General features: G+C 35.7%; 1 protein-coding gene across 1 annotated transcript in view; it reads right to left on the reverse strand.

Annotated features, from left to right (window-relative positions):
• Positions 1 to 19398, reverse strand: part of SMC5 (structural maintenance of chromosomes 5) — a 113962-nt gene that overhangs the window by 24596 nt on the left and 69968 nt on the right. Inside the window, exons 11-17 of the mRNA XM_082843118.1 lie at positions 17361 to 17474; positions 8225 to 8319; positions 7450 to 7582; positions 4616 to 4789; positions 3165 to 3334; positions 652 to 775; positions 195 to 317 (exon numbers count right to left, since the gene is read on the reverse strand). Coding sequence (XP_082699244.1) covers positions 195 to 317; positions 652 to 775; positions 3165 to 3334; positions 4616 to 4789; positions 7450 to 7582; positions 8225 to 8319; positions 17361 to 17474 — 933 coding nt within the window. The remainder of the gene's footprint in view (positions 1 to 194; positions 318 to 651; positions 776 to 3164; positions 3335 to 4615; positions 4790 to 7449; positions 7583 to 8224; positions 8320 to 17360; positions 17475 to 19398) is intronic.

Genomic DNA, 19398 nt, shown 5'->3' on the forward strand with positions numbered 1-19398 from the left:
AAGGGTTTCAAATATTGCTTCCTCATAAGCAGGATGCATTAAATTTGTAAATTAAAGAGCATAAAAAACCTGCATATTGCAAGGCATGATATATATATATATGTGTGTGTGTATATACATACACCTCCCCCACACACACACATTTTCAAACTGGTCTGAAGCCCCAAAATAAAAAATAAAAGCAAACATTTTACCTCTGTGAGACGTAGCTGTGATGAAGCAGCCATATAATCTGATTCTAATTTGTTCTTCTCGGAGATCACTGTAGTATTTTGAAGAATTAAATCTACTTTTTGTATATGCAAAGAAGTACAAATCTAGGAATAGAAAACCCCTATGAGTTTGTTTTACAACTAAGAAAAACAATACAGTTTCTTTTAAAAAACAAAATTATAAACCATGAAAAAAATAACATTTTTCTAATGTGACTGATACCTCTCTCAAATAATTTTTTATAATTTTATTCTAAGAGAATTTTAAAGTTTTCTTGTATATTTGAGTCATCTGGAATAAAATAATTTAGCTTAATGAGTGCTTTAAACCAATTTACTGATCTATAATGAGAAATATCCAACAATACAATCTCTTGCTAAGATTTTGCTGTCGACCTGCAACAAAAAAAATATGACTAAAATTAAGAAAATGGCTTACCTTTATCAAGTTTGTTAATTCAGTAACAAGTTTGGCTTTTTGAACATTTATTTCTTTGATTTTGGTGCTTGCTTTTCGTTCTTCCTCTTCAAGGTTGCAAGTATCCTGTTCCATCAGTTTTAAACTGTATGAAATGCATAATGATGTGGAAATCAGAGAAAAGACAAGGATTGAGCCCAAATTCTTAGGCCCCCTGCTGCTTTATGGGTGGGCTATTTAGCAATGCTACTCAGATGTTAACTGCTAGCTTCTAGGTTAAACAATCATTTTGTGTAACCACTCAAGATTGAAAATATTTTTTGAGATAGAGTATGTGCCCAGCATAGTCTAGGTAATGCTAGTGGCTAATGGTATAGGATCTGGAATCAGAAAGATGGATTTAAATTTCCTCTTTGCCACTAATGAGCGATATAACTGAACAACTTACTTCTCTGAGCTTCAGTTTCCTCATCTATAAACTGTAAATAATAATAGTACTTCTCCACTGGGCTCTGGTGAATACTAAAAAAAGGCAAATTATGCAACACACTTAGTATAGTGTCTGGCCCATAACTGATAAACATTGTTTATAAATATAGTCCCTTCCCTTATGGAGCTTAACTGTGGAGATCTGATTAACAGGTAAAAAAAATATATAATGAAAAGGCAATACAACAATCCTAAAGGTTAATACTTTGCTCTTTAAGATGAAGAAACTAAGGCTCAGAAGTTGTTACCTAAGATCCCAGATACTAAATTGTAAGATGTGTTTGACATCAAAGTCCAAGTCTTTCCACTACATCATGTTGCCTCAAGGGAAAAATCAAGAACAAACGATGGAAGCAATAATAAACAAGAATGAATAAGTTCAGTGGATGCTGTGGAGAGTGGACTGAATGGTACATGAAGAGACTTTGGTGAAGACAGGGAGGAAATTACAATGGGTGGAGTGAAATAAGATTTTGAAAAACGTGAAAGCCAATCTAAAGGAAAGCAGTATTTAATTAAATTTCATGTAGTAAAGGTAGGGAGCTATAAGATATTCTTGAAGGGGGTAGGAACGTGAAAAGAAGATAAACTGGATGACAGTATTCTGGATGCACTGAACGGAGAAGGAGACTAGTCAAGTAGAGACCACTAACCATGTCACCACTGCAGTATTCCAAAGTGAGTAACTGGAGGTATGAGACAGCAGGATGACAATGGCTATGAAAGGTTACTGCACTACAGAAATCAACATTACTTTATGAGGAGAAAGTTTAGCTTTAGACAATGAGTTCAATACAGCAGTCCAACAGTAAATATCTTATAGATGACTGAAGACAGAAGTGAAGGGTTAAAGTAGAAAAAAATTTTAGGCAGTCAGTTAGACTAAATAGCTGTATCTTGCTTTAAGCAACCAAGGTACTGACTTTTTAAACAAAAGTTAATGGGCAACGGTTTGCTTAAAATTTTTTTTCTTAAAGCATTTTAAATATTTAATTTATGAATGTTTAGAAACATTATTATATTAGATCAAGGTAAACTTGTACCTTATTCAAGACTGAGCTGTCATTTATTATGTTATTGATATCTATATTTTTATTCTATAGCAAAGAAGCATAAAAGAACAATCACAACAGAAAGGTCTGTGCTGTGTCATGACAGGACATGGGAAAAGCCTTGAAACTGGAAGCCACAGTTCCTTTCCCCTAGACTAAACACCCTAATAGCTTTTATCCCATCTTATATATTCCAAGTTTCTATAAAATATCTAAATTCAAAATAAAACAATAAGTTCTGAGAACAATTGCCTGGGATCTCACAGTAAGCTAGCATAAAGTAACAAAGTCATTCATGGGTGAATGATGCACTTAAAGTAATGTAGGAGTGCACAACTTCACTGATGAGTTCACATTCCATGTTGCAATTAAACCTCCACAAACCACACCTTGGCAAGTTTTGATAATACATACACTGAAAAGTCTATTAAAGCACTTCTCCCTTTTCCAGCTGCATATCTATGTGAGGCCAGATTTTCTTCATATACTTCAACCAAAACATCTCACAACCCAGTGAATGCAGAAGCACATATGAAAAACAACTAACTTCATCTAAAGAGATTTACAAAAATGTAAAAACAATGTCATTCTTCTTGCTAAATGTATTTTGTTTGGAAAACTTTTTCATAAATATGTTAATGTATGGCTTTATTATCATTTTAATGAATTTAATTTCTAATTTGGTAAATATCAATAGATATAATCCATAGAAACAAAACTTCCTCAAGGTCCTCAATAATTTTTAAGAACAGAAAGGGGTACAGGGATGAGAACAGCAGATCAGGGAACAGAAAAACTCACAACACTTAAGATTCACCTCCCTTTGTCCCATGTTTTGGGTAGGAGGGTGTAAGTTTGAGAGAGAAATTGTACGCAGAGTGCTGGTGGGAATTGTGTCGTCATTACAACGTATAACGTATAACTAACAATATCCTTATAGTGCTTTTGTACCACCCACCCAGCCCCCTTACCCCAAAATAGGCTGAAAGATACCTTCCTAGTTTGGAACTAATTTTTTGTTCCAGTTGTCTTTTCTTGGTTTTCCTTTCAAGAAGCTCCTTCTTCTTTTGTCTAAGTTCATTATCTTTGTGTTCTAGATGTTTGTTTGTCTCACGTAAGGCAATCAACCCTGATTCTACTGCTTGCAATTTTCTATTAATTTCCTATGGAATATGCAATATCGTTAGTATATTTAAAAAACAGGCTAACGTATTATAACTCCAGTTAATATTCTTTATTAATACTCAAAATAACCAATCTTTAACTTAGATATAAGACATAACACCATACATTCTCTGACATAAATCATACCAATGTTTTCTTAAGTCAGTCTCCCAAGGCAATAAGAAATAAAAGCAAAAATAAACAAATGGGACTTAAACTTACAAGCTTTTGCACATGAAAGGAAACCATAAACAAAATGAAAAGACAACCTACGGACTAGGGGAAAATATCTGCAAAGGATGCAACTGACAAAAGCTTAATTTCCAAAATATACAAACAGCTCATATAACTCAAAAATAATCCAATCAAAAATTGGGCAGAAGACCTAGATAGGTATTCTCCAAAGAAGATAAACAGATGGCCAATAGGCACATGAAAAGATGTTCAACATTGCTAATTATTAGAGAACTGCAAAGTGAAACCACAACGAGGTACCACCACATACCAGTCAGAATGGTCATCAAAAATGCTGGAGAGGGTGTGGAGAAAAGGGAACCCTCCTACACTGTTGGTGGGAATGCAACTTGGTGCAGCCACCATGGAAAACAGTATGGAGGTTCTTCAAAAAACTAAAAACAGAGTTACCATATGATCCAGCAATCCCACTCCTGGGCATATATCCAGACAAAACTATAATTTGAAAAATACATGCACCCCCAGTGTTCACAGGAGCACTATTTACAATGGCCAAGACATGGAAACAACCTAAATGTCCATCAACAGATGAATGGATAAAGAAGATGTGGTACATACATACAATGGAACACTACTCAGCCATAAAAAAGAACAAAATAACGCCATTTGCAGCAACATGGATGGACCTAGAGATTATAAGTGAAGTCAGAAAGAGAAAGATAAATACCATATATCACTTATACATGGAATCTAAAATATGACACAAATTTATTTACAAAACACACTCATAGACATAGAGAACAGATATGCGATTGCCAAGGGAAAGGGGGAGGCAGGGGATGGATGGATTGGGAGTTTGGGATTAACAGATGCAAACTATTATAGATAGAATGTATAAACAACAAGGTCTTACTATATAGCACAGGGAACTATATTCAATATCCTGTAATAAACCACAATGGAAAAGAATATGAAAAAGTATATATCTATAACTGAATCACTTTGCTGTACCCCAGAAACTAATGCAACATTGTAAATCAACTGTACTTCAATTAAAAAAAAAAATTTGTTTTTAAATGACCAACCTTTAGCTGTTCTTCTAAGTGTCGTCTTTGCTCTAGATCCACAGTGACTGTGAGAAACTGGGCTACTTTTAGGGATGTGTTACTAGAAATAACTTTGTTTGAATAAAAAGAAGTTTTCACCACAAACTTTTCTTCTGCTGTATAAATTTGTTTTAATCGGGTTTCTTGTATTACCTATAATGTAAAATACACATTCAGTGCACATCTAAGAATAATTATGACATATTTTTAAAAGGACTAAAGAATTAAAAATACAGATCTCATGAATTTTAGAAGATCAAAGTATACTAGGATATACTTTATTTTTTAAAAAATGTACCCAACATCTCTAAAAAGGTGAGTGATAAAATTCAGGTTATTATTTGGGAAAACAACACTAAGGAAGAGAGAACTGGGAGAAAACCAAAACAACAACCAAAGTTGGCTATACTTCTACTTCACTATACAATCTCTCCCAAGTAAGTGTACTTTTGGGACTTTATCTACAGAAGAGATACCAGGAGTCAACTTCCCTGTAGACTGAACTGTGTTATCTTAACTAACACATTTACTCTCCCCTCCCCTCAGTTATATTGTTCAAAGATACATAATCTTATATTTAATTCCTGTATATTTGGGGAATACTTAATGCACACACTTTTCAAGGACTTCAAAGACTTTGCATTTTTTGGAGATCTTTTCTCTCAAGAATTTATTTAAGGAGTTTCATAAACTAATGCACATTCTAAACACCCTAACATTGGATCTGTTACTGTTATTTATAAAGAATAGGCTGCTGTAGTTTTTTCCAATCTCTAAAGGTTTACTACCAGTATTCTTGTGGCTTGTTTCTCTCTAGAAGTTTAAGTGAAGAGATGACATATTTAAGCATACTTAGTTTAATAGGGTATAAACTGGTATCCACAAATGTTGAATAATTTGAAATGAAGGGAAAGCCTAGATGAGGTTAGCCCACCCACATTTCATGAAAATAAGTTTTAAGCAAATTGAAACTGACAGAGATGGTGGGAGTGCTCTCAGCAAAAAGAACATTGTTAAGCTAAGGAGGTCAGCAGACAATTTAACCAGAGACCAGCCTTGGAAATTAACGAGAACAACTGCATAAATAGAGTATAATCATTTACAGAATCTAAAATGTCAGGACTTGATAATAAAGCAAAACTTACACTAAAGAATGTTATTTTTATTCTAAGGAAGAAATATAGCCATTATTTGTCATTAGGTAGACATGAAACATTAAGACAGTGAATTTCCTCAGTGAAGGTTTGTATCTTCTGAAAGATGGCTAAGACAATGTCAAGGGCTTTATTAGGTGTCTGACTTTGCTTTACTATATACAATGTTATTTTTCTAGTACAGACAGTAGAGTTAAAGCTCTCTAGATGACTTAACCAAAACGTTAAAAAGTGCATAAAAATCAACTTGAAGCACTGTTCAAAAAGTGAAAGGATTTTCCAAGTGCAGTATTGCTCCTTTCTGCCCCAAAGTAAAGCTATGAAAGCCCTTACCAAATTTACTATAGTCTTTCTGCAATAGTAAAGAATACCTACTATCCTAAGCTTCAGAGATAGCACCCTACCTACCTCTGAAGTTATGACAGAAATTGGATTGGTCTATGTATATAGTCTTGTCCTCTTTTTTTAAACCCCATCTATGAAGACCAAAGAGAGAGGTACACCCACATGGAGAGTTGTATTTTTGGTTTCCCAAAATGGTCACCATAATATAATTTTTAATCAAAGACACAGGCAACTTACCACAAGTAATAATGGCTTGTCTGTGCAAAATGGGTTAGTAATGAGCCCCCATTTCTATCTTCTGTTAATGAGGTATATAGAGGCCCCGAAATTACAAATGAATATCCTAGGATACTTGTAGAATGGTTGTTAAAAAATTTAAAACACATTCTCTAATAAGTTCACTATTATAAATAGCAGTTAGGTCTGTAATTGGGTCCTACAAGCAGTATTAATATGGCAACTTGGTATTAAGGAAAAATCTTTTCTAGAGGAGACTTCTTCCCTGTTTCTCCCTTTGATAAAAGCAATGAAGGTGGTTTGGAGTCTTAGAGATTACTTGTAAGGAGAAGAAAACTCCAAGCAGCATTAGCAGAATATAGGAACTTAAGAGTTTATGTAGCTGTACTAGACAGGAAAATGAAATCCTATTAAGGGGTGGTCATTCACATGAGATAATCTTAAATGGAAACTTTAATGGGAGGGCTTACCAAAGCAGTTACATATCCTAGCCTACCATCCTAAAGTATAATTTGTCTGAAAAACATAATACAAGAATTTAAATGACTAAACCGTTAATGTTTGAACAAATGTTTGTCAAGCAAGGCAGAATCACATAAGAGAGCCACGTGTCTCTTCAGGTTTTAACTTAACTACCCTACATGTATTAAGTTATTTATTTACTCTAGGTCAGTGGTCCCCAACCTTTTTGGCACCAGCGATCAGTTTCATGGAAGACAATTTTTCACAGACCTGGGCTGGGTGGGTGGGGGGGATGATTCAGGCAGTAATGCAAGCGATGGGGAGAAATGGGGAGCGGCAGATGAAGCTTCGCTCGGTTGCCCACCGCTCACCTCCTGCTGTGTGTGCGGCCTGGGGGTCGGGGACCCCTGCTCTAGGTAACTCCACACCACTCCTGTCGTCAAGTATTAGTCAACATTCACTGTCCTATGTCATATTAAAAATGGAAAATACCAAGATAATTTCTGTATGGTTAAAAACAATGGCATGTTTCTTTAAATTACAAGTTTTCCTTGACTTTAAGCTAAGAAGTTTTAACAAAACTACATTTTTGGTACTGATTCAGTACTTTCTTACCCGTTCAATTCTTTCTCTGGTTCTTTCAGTTCCTACAGGAACTTCATGAATGTGATACTGGCAGCAGAGGTAACTCATGACAGGATCAGGTGCATCAAATAACTCTCGCAAATAAGAGAAAAATCCATATTGTCTGAAAGGAAAAGCAACTATTAGGTTTTTCTTCTTAAAATATCATTTAAAAAAAAATCCTAGTTGACATGTGGTGACTAAACAATAAATAAAAAATAAATTAACAATGGTACAGAAAGTATTTTCTTTGTATAGTTTAGTCACTTAATATTAAGTGATTAATTTTCAGATTTATTTCCTTGTCAGAAAAGTTTAATATTTATAATTACAAACCATTAATCTCTTCTTTTGTTGCTTCTACCATTGCTTTTATACAGAATTAAGACTTTATTTACTTGTAGCTGTTTTATAATTGCAGTTTTTCCATTTAATCCTTCTGGAAATTATTTTTATATTATGAAGTGATGATTTACCCTTTTATTTTCCCAATAACTAACCAACTATTTTAGTAGCTTTTACTAAGTAGTCCAATATTATTCCACTGATTTAAAAAATCACCATCATATACTAACTGATACCATGGTCTGTTCCTGGGCCTAGATTTTTCCTTATTTTAGACTTAGGAAGAGATCCTAAAAGGGAATAATACAGCCTATAAAAAACATATTTATGTGACAAAGAAATAATTAAAATATATTTGAGAGAAATGATTATTCAATATTCAAAGTAACAGCTTAGTTCTAATAATATTTTCAAGACTTACTTAAGTTCATTCAATGGTCGTGAAGGTGCTTTGTCTGCATATGAACTCTTAGGAGCAATAACAGCATTCACTCTTAATTTTTTATGGTCACGAACCTTAATATAAGGAAAAGAAAATATTACCTTAATTACCATATACTCAATCAAAAGAATTTTTAAAGTTATGGTATTCTTACTGGCATTCATGGGACGATCAGAAATTTGAACACTGACTAGCTATTTAATGGTACTTATAAGAAAATTTTTTAGTGTGATGATATTGTAGCTATGTGTTTTCACAAAGAGTACATTTCTTTTTTTATTTCCACCGATAAATTCTATCAAACAGATAAGGAAGCAGTAATACCAAAAACCTTTTCAGAACAAAAAGGAAGGGACAAGTCATTTTATGATTCCAGTATAATCCTGACAAAAGTATTACAATATCCCTCATGAACACATATACAAAAATCCTTAACAAAATATTAGTAAACAGAATCCAGCAATATACATGACCAAGTAGAATTTATCCCAGGGATGTGAGATTGGTTGATTTTGAATGCTACATCAATCCAAGTTATTGTATTATCAGAATAAAGTACAAAAGCCATATGATTTTCAGCAAACTAGGAATAGAAAGAAATTTCCTCCACCTGGTAAAGGGCATCTATGATAAATATACAGCAGACATAATACTTAATTGTGGAATATTGAGTGCTTTCCCCCTAAGTCTGGGAATAAGCAGGGGTATCAAATCACACCACTTCTTTTCAACATTGTCCTAGAGGTACTAGACAATGAGGTGAAGCACAATAAAGAGGTAAAAGATTAAAAAGGAACAAGTAAAAAGATCTATTTGCAAGGGTATGATTTTCTACACAGAAAGTCCTGTGGAATCTATAAAGCAACTACTAGAATTCAGGAAGTGAATTCAATAGTGTCACAAGATACAGATCAAATGAAAAAGTATCAAATTATACCTATGTACTAGCAGTTAACAGCTGAAAAATGAATTTGAGAAATCCATTTCTAAGAGTGTCAAAAATCCATAAAATACTTAGGAACACATTTAACAAAAGATGTGCAAGACATAAACACAAAAAAATAAAACACTGCTGAGAGACAAGATAGGATGGTGGAATGGAGGAATTTCATGGTGGCACAGATTAGCAATGTTCAAACTACTTTCACAGCCTAGAATGCTGTGACTACTTTCACAGCACTCTACACTTGAACAAATTAGTAAATAAATTGATGATAAGGGGGAGAAGGAGGTGTTTTTCACTGCTACAGTAGGAAATTACAGATATGCAAAGGAGAAAGAGTAGAAGGTACCCTGTTGTGTTCGACTGTAATTGGAAGCATCAGTGTGAATTCATGGTGCCCTTATGCACTCTTGTTCTCCAGATAAATATAAATTAAGGGTTTGCATGCAAGGGCTAAGAAGCAATGAGACACTAGCAGCAATGCACACATCTAACACACAGATCTTGGTTTCTAAAAACTAGGGTTCTTTGGGGAAAAGGCTGATTGTAAGGCCCAGACACAGCAAGGTAAAGGTATAAGTGAACACCTTGCTCTCCCCAAAAGTAAGTACTGCTCAAAATATGTTGGTAAGGGCTTCCCTGGTGGCGCAGTGGCTGAGTCCGCCTTCCGATGCAGGGAACACGGGTTCGTGCCCCGGTCCGGGAAGATCCCACATGCAGCGGAGCGGCTAGGCCCATGAGCCATGGCCGCTGAGCCTGTGTGTCCGGAGCCTGTGCTCCGCAACGGGAGAGGCCACAACAGTGAGAGGCCCGTGTACCGCAAAAAAAAAAATGTTGGTAAAATAACATACAGCGGTCAAGCTGAAGGTCTCACTGGCCAAATGTGGGACAATTTGAGCATTAAAATAAATAATGATAGTAATGGATTAAAATCTATAAAACAAAATTCTATGAGTTTTATATGATATAATGACTAAATAAATGGAGAAGAAAGAGCTCTTCCTTATAGAATACCAACTAATAAATATAGAAAGAATGATGAGAATCATTAATGGTTCTTAAACCTACTAGGCAGTTACATGAGCAACAGGATATTTTTAAAGGCTCGAAGTATTTCCTCACACATAATTGCAAACAGAAAAATAGTTTTACTGTAATGCTTGTTTTGAGGACAAATTTATTCCAAGCAATTTATATATTAGGGGACAACTTAAACATTACGTGATTCTCACATTTGCTTAGGTACAATTATATCCATAACAAATATAAGCTTTTCTCTAGGTGAATGCAAAAAATGGCACCCAACTGAATGGAGCTGTGTAGGAATAGATGTAATTTGTGCACAAATACACAGACACACACACATCCCTCTCAAACATCTACCAGCTGCCTGAGTTCACTACATATTATGAGCCACCCCTCAACCACATCTGGTGTTACAACTTTCCATCCAATTTCAGGTAAGTGCTTTATAATTATTTTACCTACTACATAATTCACATACGGAACCCTTCCAATGCCTACTTCCACAAGCCAACTTCAGGTCTTTCAATAAGGCACAGGGTTGTAACATACAGTACAAGGAATATAGTCAATATTTCATACTAATTTTGTACATTGTGTAAGCCATAAAACATCAAATTACTATGCTGTACACCTGAAACTTATAAGTCAACCATACTTCAATAAACAAATAAAAAAGAAAAAGCACATTTATTGTATCTGCATATTTCTTAATAATTTAACATATGTAAAGCTGTGCTTCCCCCCCTCCACACCATAGCCCCTGTGGGTTTTTATTATACAATTCTGCAGTACAGTAATTTTTAGGAATTATATATTGCTTATAGCAAAACCACCTGTACTTTGCTATGGAGAAATAATAAAGCAGGAGAAGACAAGACGGAGTAGAAGGATGGGAGCTCACCCCCTCTTACGGAAACACCAAAATCACAACTAACTGCTGAACTACCTCTGACAAAAAAATGCTGGAACCTACCAAAAAAGATACCCTGTATGCAAAGACAAAGAAGAAGCCACAACAAGATGGTAGGAGCAGTGCAATGGTGATAAAATCAAATCCCATACATGCTGGGTGGGCGACCCACAAACTGGAAAATAATTATACTACAGAAGTTCTCCCACAGGAGTGAAAGTTCTGAGCCCCATGTCAGGCTCCCCAGCCTGGGGGTCTGGCAACAGGAGGAGGAGCCCCCAGAGAATGTGGCTTTGAAGGCCAGCGGGATTTGATTGCAGGAATTCCACAGCACTGGGGGAAACAAACTCCATTTTTGGAGGGCACACACAGGGCCTTGCGTGCACCAGGACCCAGGTAAAAAAGCGATGACCTCATAAGAAACTTACCTGCTAGTATTGGAGGGTCTCCTGCAGAGGTTGGCAGGGGGGTGTCTGTGGCTCACTGTGCAGACGAGGACACTGGTGATGGTAGTTCTGGGGAGTACTCATTGGCATGAGCCCTCTTGGAGGCTGCCATTTTCTCATCAAGACCTGGCTCCACCCAACAGCCTGTAGGCTCCAGTGCTGGGATGCCTCAGGCCAAACAAACAACAGGGTGCGAACACAGCCCCATCAATCAGCAGACCAGCTGCCTAAAGCCTTCCTGAGTAAACAGCTGCCTGATAAACACACCCCTTGACACAGCCCTGCCCACCAGAGGGGCAAGAGCCAGCTCTACCCACCAGTGGGCAGGTACCAGTCCCTCCCACCAGGAAGCCTGCACAAGCCTCTTAGACAGCCTCATCCACCAGGGGCAGACGGCAGAAGCAAGAAGAACTATAAGCCTGCAGCCCGCAGAATGGAAATTGTAATCACAGAAAGTTAGGCAAAATGAGAGAGCAGAGGAATATGTTCCAGATGAAGGAACAAGATAAAACCCCAGAAGAACAACTAAGGAAAGTAGAGACAGGCAATCTACCTGAAAAAGAATTCAGAGTAATGACAATAAAGACGACCCAAGATCTTGGAAAAAGAATGGAGGCACAGATCAAGAAGACACAAGAAATGTTTAACAAAGACCTAGAAGAACTAAACAACAAACAGAGATGAACAATACAATAACTGAAATGAAAAATACACTAGAAGGAATCAATAGCAGAGTAACTGTGGCAGAACTGGTAAGTGAGCTGGAAGACAGAATGGTGGAAATCACTGCTGTGGAACAGAATAAAGAAAAAAGAATGAAAAGAAATGAGGACAGTCTACGAGACCTCTGGGGCAACATTAAACACACCAACAGTCACATTATAGGGGTCCCAGAAGGAGGAGAGAGATGGAAAGGACCTGAGAAAATATTAGAAGAGATAATGGCTGAAAACTTCCCTAATATGTGAAAGGAAACAGTCACCCAAGTCCAGGAAGCACAGAGGAAGCAGAGTCCCAGGCAGGATAAACCCAAGAAGGAACATGCCAAGATATGGTATGGTATCAAAATGACAAAAATTAAAGACACAAAATATTAAAAGCAGTAAGGGAAAAGTAACAAATAATGTACAAGGGAACTCCCATAAGGTTAAAAATATTAAAAGCAATAAGGGAAAAGTAACAAATAATGTACAAGGGAACTCCCATAAGGTTATCAGCTAACTTCTCAGCAGAAACTCTGCAGGCCAGAAGGCAGTGATGAAAAGGAAGAACCTACAACCAAGGATACTCTACCCAGCAAGGCTCTCATTCAGATTCGACGGAGAAATCAAAAGCTTTCCAGACAAGAAAAAGCTAAGAGAATTCAGCACCACCAGACCAGCTTTGCAACAAATGCTAAAGGAACTTCTCTAGGTGGAAAAGAAAAGGCCACAACTAGAAACAAGAAAATTATGAATGGAAAAGCTCACTGGTAAAGGCAAACATACAGTAAAGGTAGGAAATCATCTGCTAAACAAATATGATATCAAAACCAGCAATTATGAGGAGAGCACAAAGGCAGGATATTGGAAATGCATTTTAAATTAAAAGATCAGCAACTGAAAACAATCTTGTTTATATATAGAATGCTATACCAAAACCTCATGGTAACTGCACACTGAAAATCTACAATAGATACACATGCAGAAAAGAATAAGGAATCCAAACACAACACTACAGTTAGTCATCAAATCACAAGAGAAAAAAAGAGGAAGGGAAGAAAAAACACCTACAAAAACAAATCCAAAACAATTAACAAAATGGCAATAAGAAGCTACACTCATCAAAACAGTATGGTACTGGCACAAAAACAGAAATACAGATCAATGGAACAGGATAGAAAGCCCAGAAATAAACCCACACACATATGGTCAATGAATCTACAACAAAGGAGGCAAGACTATACAATGGAGAAAAGACAGTCTCTTCAATAAATGGGGCTGGGAAAACTGGACAGCTACACATGAAAAAATGAAATTAGAACATTCTTTAACAAGATACATATAAATAAACTCAAAATGGATTAAAGACCTAAATATAAGACCAGATACTATAAAACTCTTAGAGGAAAATATAGGCAGATCACTCTTTGACATAAATCGCAGCAATATCTTTTTCAAGCTGTCTCCTAGAGTAATGGAAATAAAAACAAAAATAAGCATGGGACCTAATCAAACTCAAAAGCTTTTGCACAGCAAATGAAACCATAAACAAAACGAAAAGATAACCCACAGAATGGGAGAAAATATTTGCAAACAAAGAGATTAACAAGGGATTAATTTCCAAAATTTACAAACAGCTCAATACCAAAAAAACAAACAACCCAATCAAAAAATGGGCAGAAGACCTAAACAGACATTTCTCCAAAGAAGACTTGCATTTAGAAACTAAAATGAAATATCACCTCAAAAAAAAAAAAAAAAAAAAAAAGGACATCCCTGGTGCCACAGTGGTTAAGAATCCGCCTGCCAATGCAGGGAACCTGGGTTCAAGCCCTGGTCCAGGAAGATCCCACATGCTGTGGACCAACTAAGCCCATGTGCCACAACTACTGAGCCTGCACTCTAGAGCCCACGAGACACAACTACTGAGCCCACGTGCCGTAAGTACTGAAGCCTGCGTGCCTAGAGCCCATGCTCCACAACAAGAGAAGCCATCGCAACGAGAAGCCTGTGCACCACAACGAAGAGTAGCCCCTGCTTGCCCCAACTAGAGAAAAGCCCGCACACAGCAACAAAGACCCAATGCAGCCAAAAATAAATAAATAAACAAATACATATATTTTAAAAAAAGAAACATCACCTCACACCAGTCAGTATGGCCATCATCAGAAAGTCAACAAACAATAAATGCTGGAGAGGGTGTGGAAAAAAGGGAACCCTTTTGCACTGTTGGTGGGAATGTAAATTGGTACAGCCACTATGGAGAACAGTACGGAGGTTCCTTAAGAAACTAAAATTAGAGCTATCATATGATTCAGCAATCCCACTCCTGGGCATATATCCAGAGGAAACCATGGTTCGAAAGGATACATGCACCCCAATGTTCACTGCAGCACTACTTACAATAGTCAAGACATGGAAGCAACCTAAATGTCCATCAACAGATGAATGGATAAAGAAGATGTGGTACATATATACAATGGAATATTACTCAGCCATTAAAAAGAATGAAATAATGCCATTTGCAGCAACATGGATGGACCTGGAGATTATCATACTAAGTGAAGTCAGTCAGACAGAGAAAGACAAATATCATATGATATGGCTTTATGTAGAATCTAAAAAAAATTGATACATATGAACTTATTTACAAAACAGAAACAGACTTACAGACTTAGAGAATGAATTTATGGTTACCAAGGGGGAAGGGTGGGGGGGAGGGATAGATTAGCAGTTTGGGATTGACATGTACACACTGCTATATTTAAAATACACAACCAACAAGAACCTACTGTATAGCCCAGGGAACTCTACTCAATACTCTGTGATAACCTAAATGGGAAAAGAATTCGAAAAAGAATAGATACATGTATGTGCATAACTGAATCACTTTTGCAGTATACCTGAAACTAACACAACACTGTTAATCAACTATACTCCACAAATTAAAAAAATGAAAAAATCAATAAAGCAAATAGGGCAAAATGTGAATAATTATTGTAAATCTGGGTAAAAGGTATATAGGAGCATATGTATGACTCTTGCAACTTTTCTGTAAGTTTGAAGTTATATCAAAATAAGTTATTAAAAAAAATAGAGTGGAGGTATAATGAAACAATATTGGCCATGAGTCAATGTATCAATGATACTAGTATGCAGAATTCATTTAAGTTTTAAAAATCTATTGTTTTAGTGGCTACACTAAATAAAATTGAATTATACAATGAGAAAGTAATTTCCTTTTCAATTCCCTTTCAATCATACCAATGAGTAAGTTACATACAGTGTCATCATGTCTTTAACTCCTTATTACCTCCTTTTAAAAAAATCATATCATCTGCTTTTGAGAAGCAACAGTACAGATCTAGGATTTACTAACACTGCCTTTACAGTCTTTACTGTAATGTAAATTATTTGTTTTTCTAAGTTGTTAATGACATTATACTTCCTTTCAGAATATTTCATTTCAGTAACAAGTGAAGTGATTTAAAGAAAAATTTTAAATAATAATATAGTTAGTACCCAGATATGGCAAAAAATTGTGATGGTAGTACACGGTAGTATGCAGAAATGGCAAACACCATGAAGAAGGTTTGTAAGTTACTGAAGGATGGGAAATGGTACTCTAGTAGATATAATTACAGGAGGAGGTTATATACAATGTATTTCAAAATTTAAAATATACATACAAAAAGTGATACATGTAAGAGGAAGTTCTAGTCCTAATGATGAGCCCCTATGGAAAGTTGTCACAGTACAAGGAAAAAAAAAAAAAGGTCAAATTTCCAGGAACCTGACATATTATTAATATATGGTTCAAATTCTTAGCACAGGGGAAGAAGCATGAGTTTTTGAGGCAAATCCAGTTACTCAGTGTAGGCTAAGCTGGCCATTTGCAAAATAGAAATCATCTAATTACACCTGACTCCAGACAGACCCTTCACACTGTGTCATGTCTCACAGACTTGTAATCCAAGTAACCTACTTCTTCAGTGACATCAGTTTAAGAACTCAGTGTTTAGGCTTAAATAGTTCTAAATAACACAAATGCTTAATTTTTTGGAGACCATTTTATAATTCTGTAGATTCAACTTTTTTATCCAGTCATCTTTTATTCACATTCCCTGTCAACTCCAAACCAGAAGGAGGGCAATACGTAAAAGCCAAAGAAAGTAAAGATTCTTTCCAATCACTTGTGTACCAGAGAAATAGAGGACTACTTAAGCCGATTCATGGTCCTGTCCTCACTTAGACTTACTAGAAAAAGTTTAAACAAAACAAAATCTAAACCTTATCTTTCCAGGGCTTTTTAAAAAGTAGACGGCGTATTGCAAAAGGAAAAAGAAATCTTACTGGCAAGGATAGTAACATACATAGCTAACAATATGTATTATACAGATATATAACAATATATAATAAAAACAATAGTACCCAACAAACTGTTCTAAACTTTTTCATTTAATAAATTATTTAATCATCACAACCATCTTTTGAAGTAGATATTATCTCCACTTTATAGTGAAGAAATTAAGACACAGAACATTTAGTCAACTTGCTGAAATCAGCAGTAAAGTCTGAATTCAAAGCCTGGTACCTATCTGTAGAGTCTATACTCTTAACTAAGCCATGATGTCTTCCAGTGGCTTATATTCTTTGTCAGTAGTGTTTTTCTAGTCAGATACAGAATTCTCATTCTTTTTAAAGTTTTTTATTTATAATGAGCAACATTATATTCCCCTCCAAAGAAAAACGGAGTTCATTCCAATACATTTCCTAAAAGGATGTCCAAGACCAAAGTCTCATCATTATGATGTTTCTCTTAAAACAATGTGACAGAATTACTCTTCATATTAATTCCCAATGGTAATTTCAAAAAATGTTAAAGATGGAATTATGGGCTGTTGTTCCTCTTATAAAACTAATTCAATCCTCAGTGGTATAGACAAAAGAAATTAGCAAATTTGAATAATTTTACACAAGAGTTACTGATGGTAAAATAGGTCGTTATCATTTTTTGCTCTAGGTTGAGGTTGAAAACTCAAGCACTGGAAGCTAAGTGTGAAGTGAATTAAAATATTACAGTACTTGCCTCTTTGAGGAAAACCTCCATATCTTCTTGACTTTCAAACACAAAAGCTCTCAAGTCATTTGATGGAATATGATTTTCAATATATTTGGCATTTTTGTTATCTTTCATATTGATCTAAACAAAACAAAAAGAAAATAAAAGTTGATTTTCATGAAACCCAAACTGACTACCAGAACATAATTATACTTAACTTAGATTTAATTAGGTTAAATAAATACTCGAGAAAAAAGTAGACCAAAAAAGAACAGTTTGGTATTGAAGAGTCAACATTTTTAAACATCTATTTAATTTACTGTCCAAGACATAGTAAAACAAAAGCCAAGACTTTAACAGCACCTAATGCATATTGATTTTGATACCATCTAAGAAATAAAAAGTTCCCTTCTGGCCAACTCACTGAAAACATTTGAAATAGGGTTAGATTGTAACCTGAGTATAAACATTTCTCATCTGTCCCCAAACTTTTAATATTTTTCTTCTTAATCTTTAAGAGGAATTCATGCTATCCATGGCAAAAACTAATTAGTATAAAAATACAAAGGCCTAAATAAAACTTTATGAAACTAATGAAAAAACTTGCTATGGATTAATTATAACTATTGGTGCTTTCAAGAGAAACCCTAGGTTTGTACTACTAGAGCATAAACTTAATTACTCACTCAAAAAATACTAACTAGTTAGACATTTTTGCACTTGAGGCTCAGTGCTATGGAAGATACTAAGATAGTTCAAGATCTAGGGCTCTGGGATCAGACAGATGTCACTTCCATTCCTATGTATGACCTTAATCAAGTACCACCTAAATCTCTGAAAGCTTTAGTTACTTCATCCTAAAATGGGTAGAGTAAAACAGTCTATATCTCAAGGGACTAAATGTGGATTAAAAGAAATAATACAACAAAAAAAATTAGTACACTGCTTGTCACATAAATGTTGGTATTATTTTAAATTACAGAATATTGATCAGTATAGAAAGATGGGAAAACTAAAAAAACAAGCAAACAAATGAAAAAAATCAAAGCCATATAAAATACCATCACCCAGACATAAACACTACAAACATTAGATGTCTACTGTTTCACTTTTTTTTTTATTTTTGCGTTACGTGGGCCTCTCACTGTTGTGGCCTCTCCCGTTGCAGAGCACAGGCTCCCGACGTGCAGGCTCAGCAGCCATGGCTCACGGGCCCAGCCACTCCACGGCATGTGGGATCCTCCCGGACTGGGGCACGAACCCGTGTCCCCTGCATCGGCAGGCGGACTCTCAACCACTGCGCCACCAGGGAAGCCCCTGTTTCACAATTTTTTTGGTACCAAGTTATTGGGTTGGCCAGAAAGTTCATTTGGTTTTTCCAAAAGATGGCTCTAGTGCTTAGTTGTCTTTAACTTTGTTCAAAACAACTTTGTTAGACTATATTGTGACAGCTGTCATATCAGCGTGTATTTAAAAAAAAAATCAAAATTGGTGAATTTTTGTGTAGCCATTTTAATATTGAAGATGGAAGAAAAAAGCAACATTTTCGGCATATTATTCTTTATTATTTTAAGAAAGGTAAAAACGCAACTGAAATGCAAAAAAACGATTTGTGCAGCATATGGAGAAGGTGCTACGACTGACTGAATGTGTCAAAAGTGGTGTGCGAAGTTTCCTGCTGGAGATTTCTCACTGGACAATGCTCCACAGTCGGGTAGACCAGTTGAAGTTGACAGCTATCAAATTGAGACATTAATTGAGAACAACTGACTTTATACCAAGCAGGAGATAGCCGACATACTCATAGTATCCAAATCAAGTGTTGAAAATCATTTGCATCAGCTTGGTTATGTTCATCGCTTTGATGTTTGGGTTCCACATAAGTTAAGTGAAAAAAACCTTCTTGACCGTATTTCTGCATGTGATTCTCTACTTAAACGTGATGAAAACGTTCTGTTTTTTAAAAAAATTGTGATGGGCCATGAAAAGTGGATACTGTACAATAATGTGGAACAGGAGAGACTGTGCGGCAAGTGAAATGAACCACCACCAACCACACGAAAGG

Source organism: Leucopleurus acutus (assembly GCF_964270905.1).
Source record: "Leucopleurus acutus genome assembly, chromosome: 7".
Taxonomy (NCBI): Eukaryota; Metazoa; Chordata; class Mammalia; order Artiodactyla; family Delphinidae; genus Leucopleurus; species Leucopleurus acutus.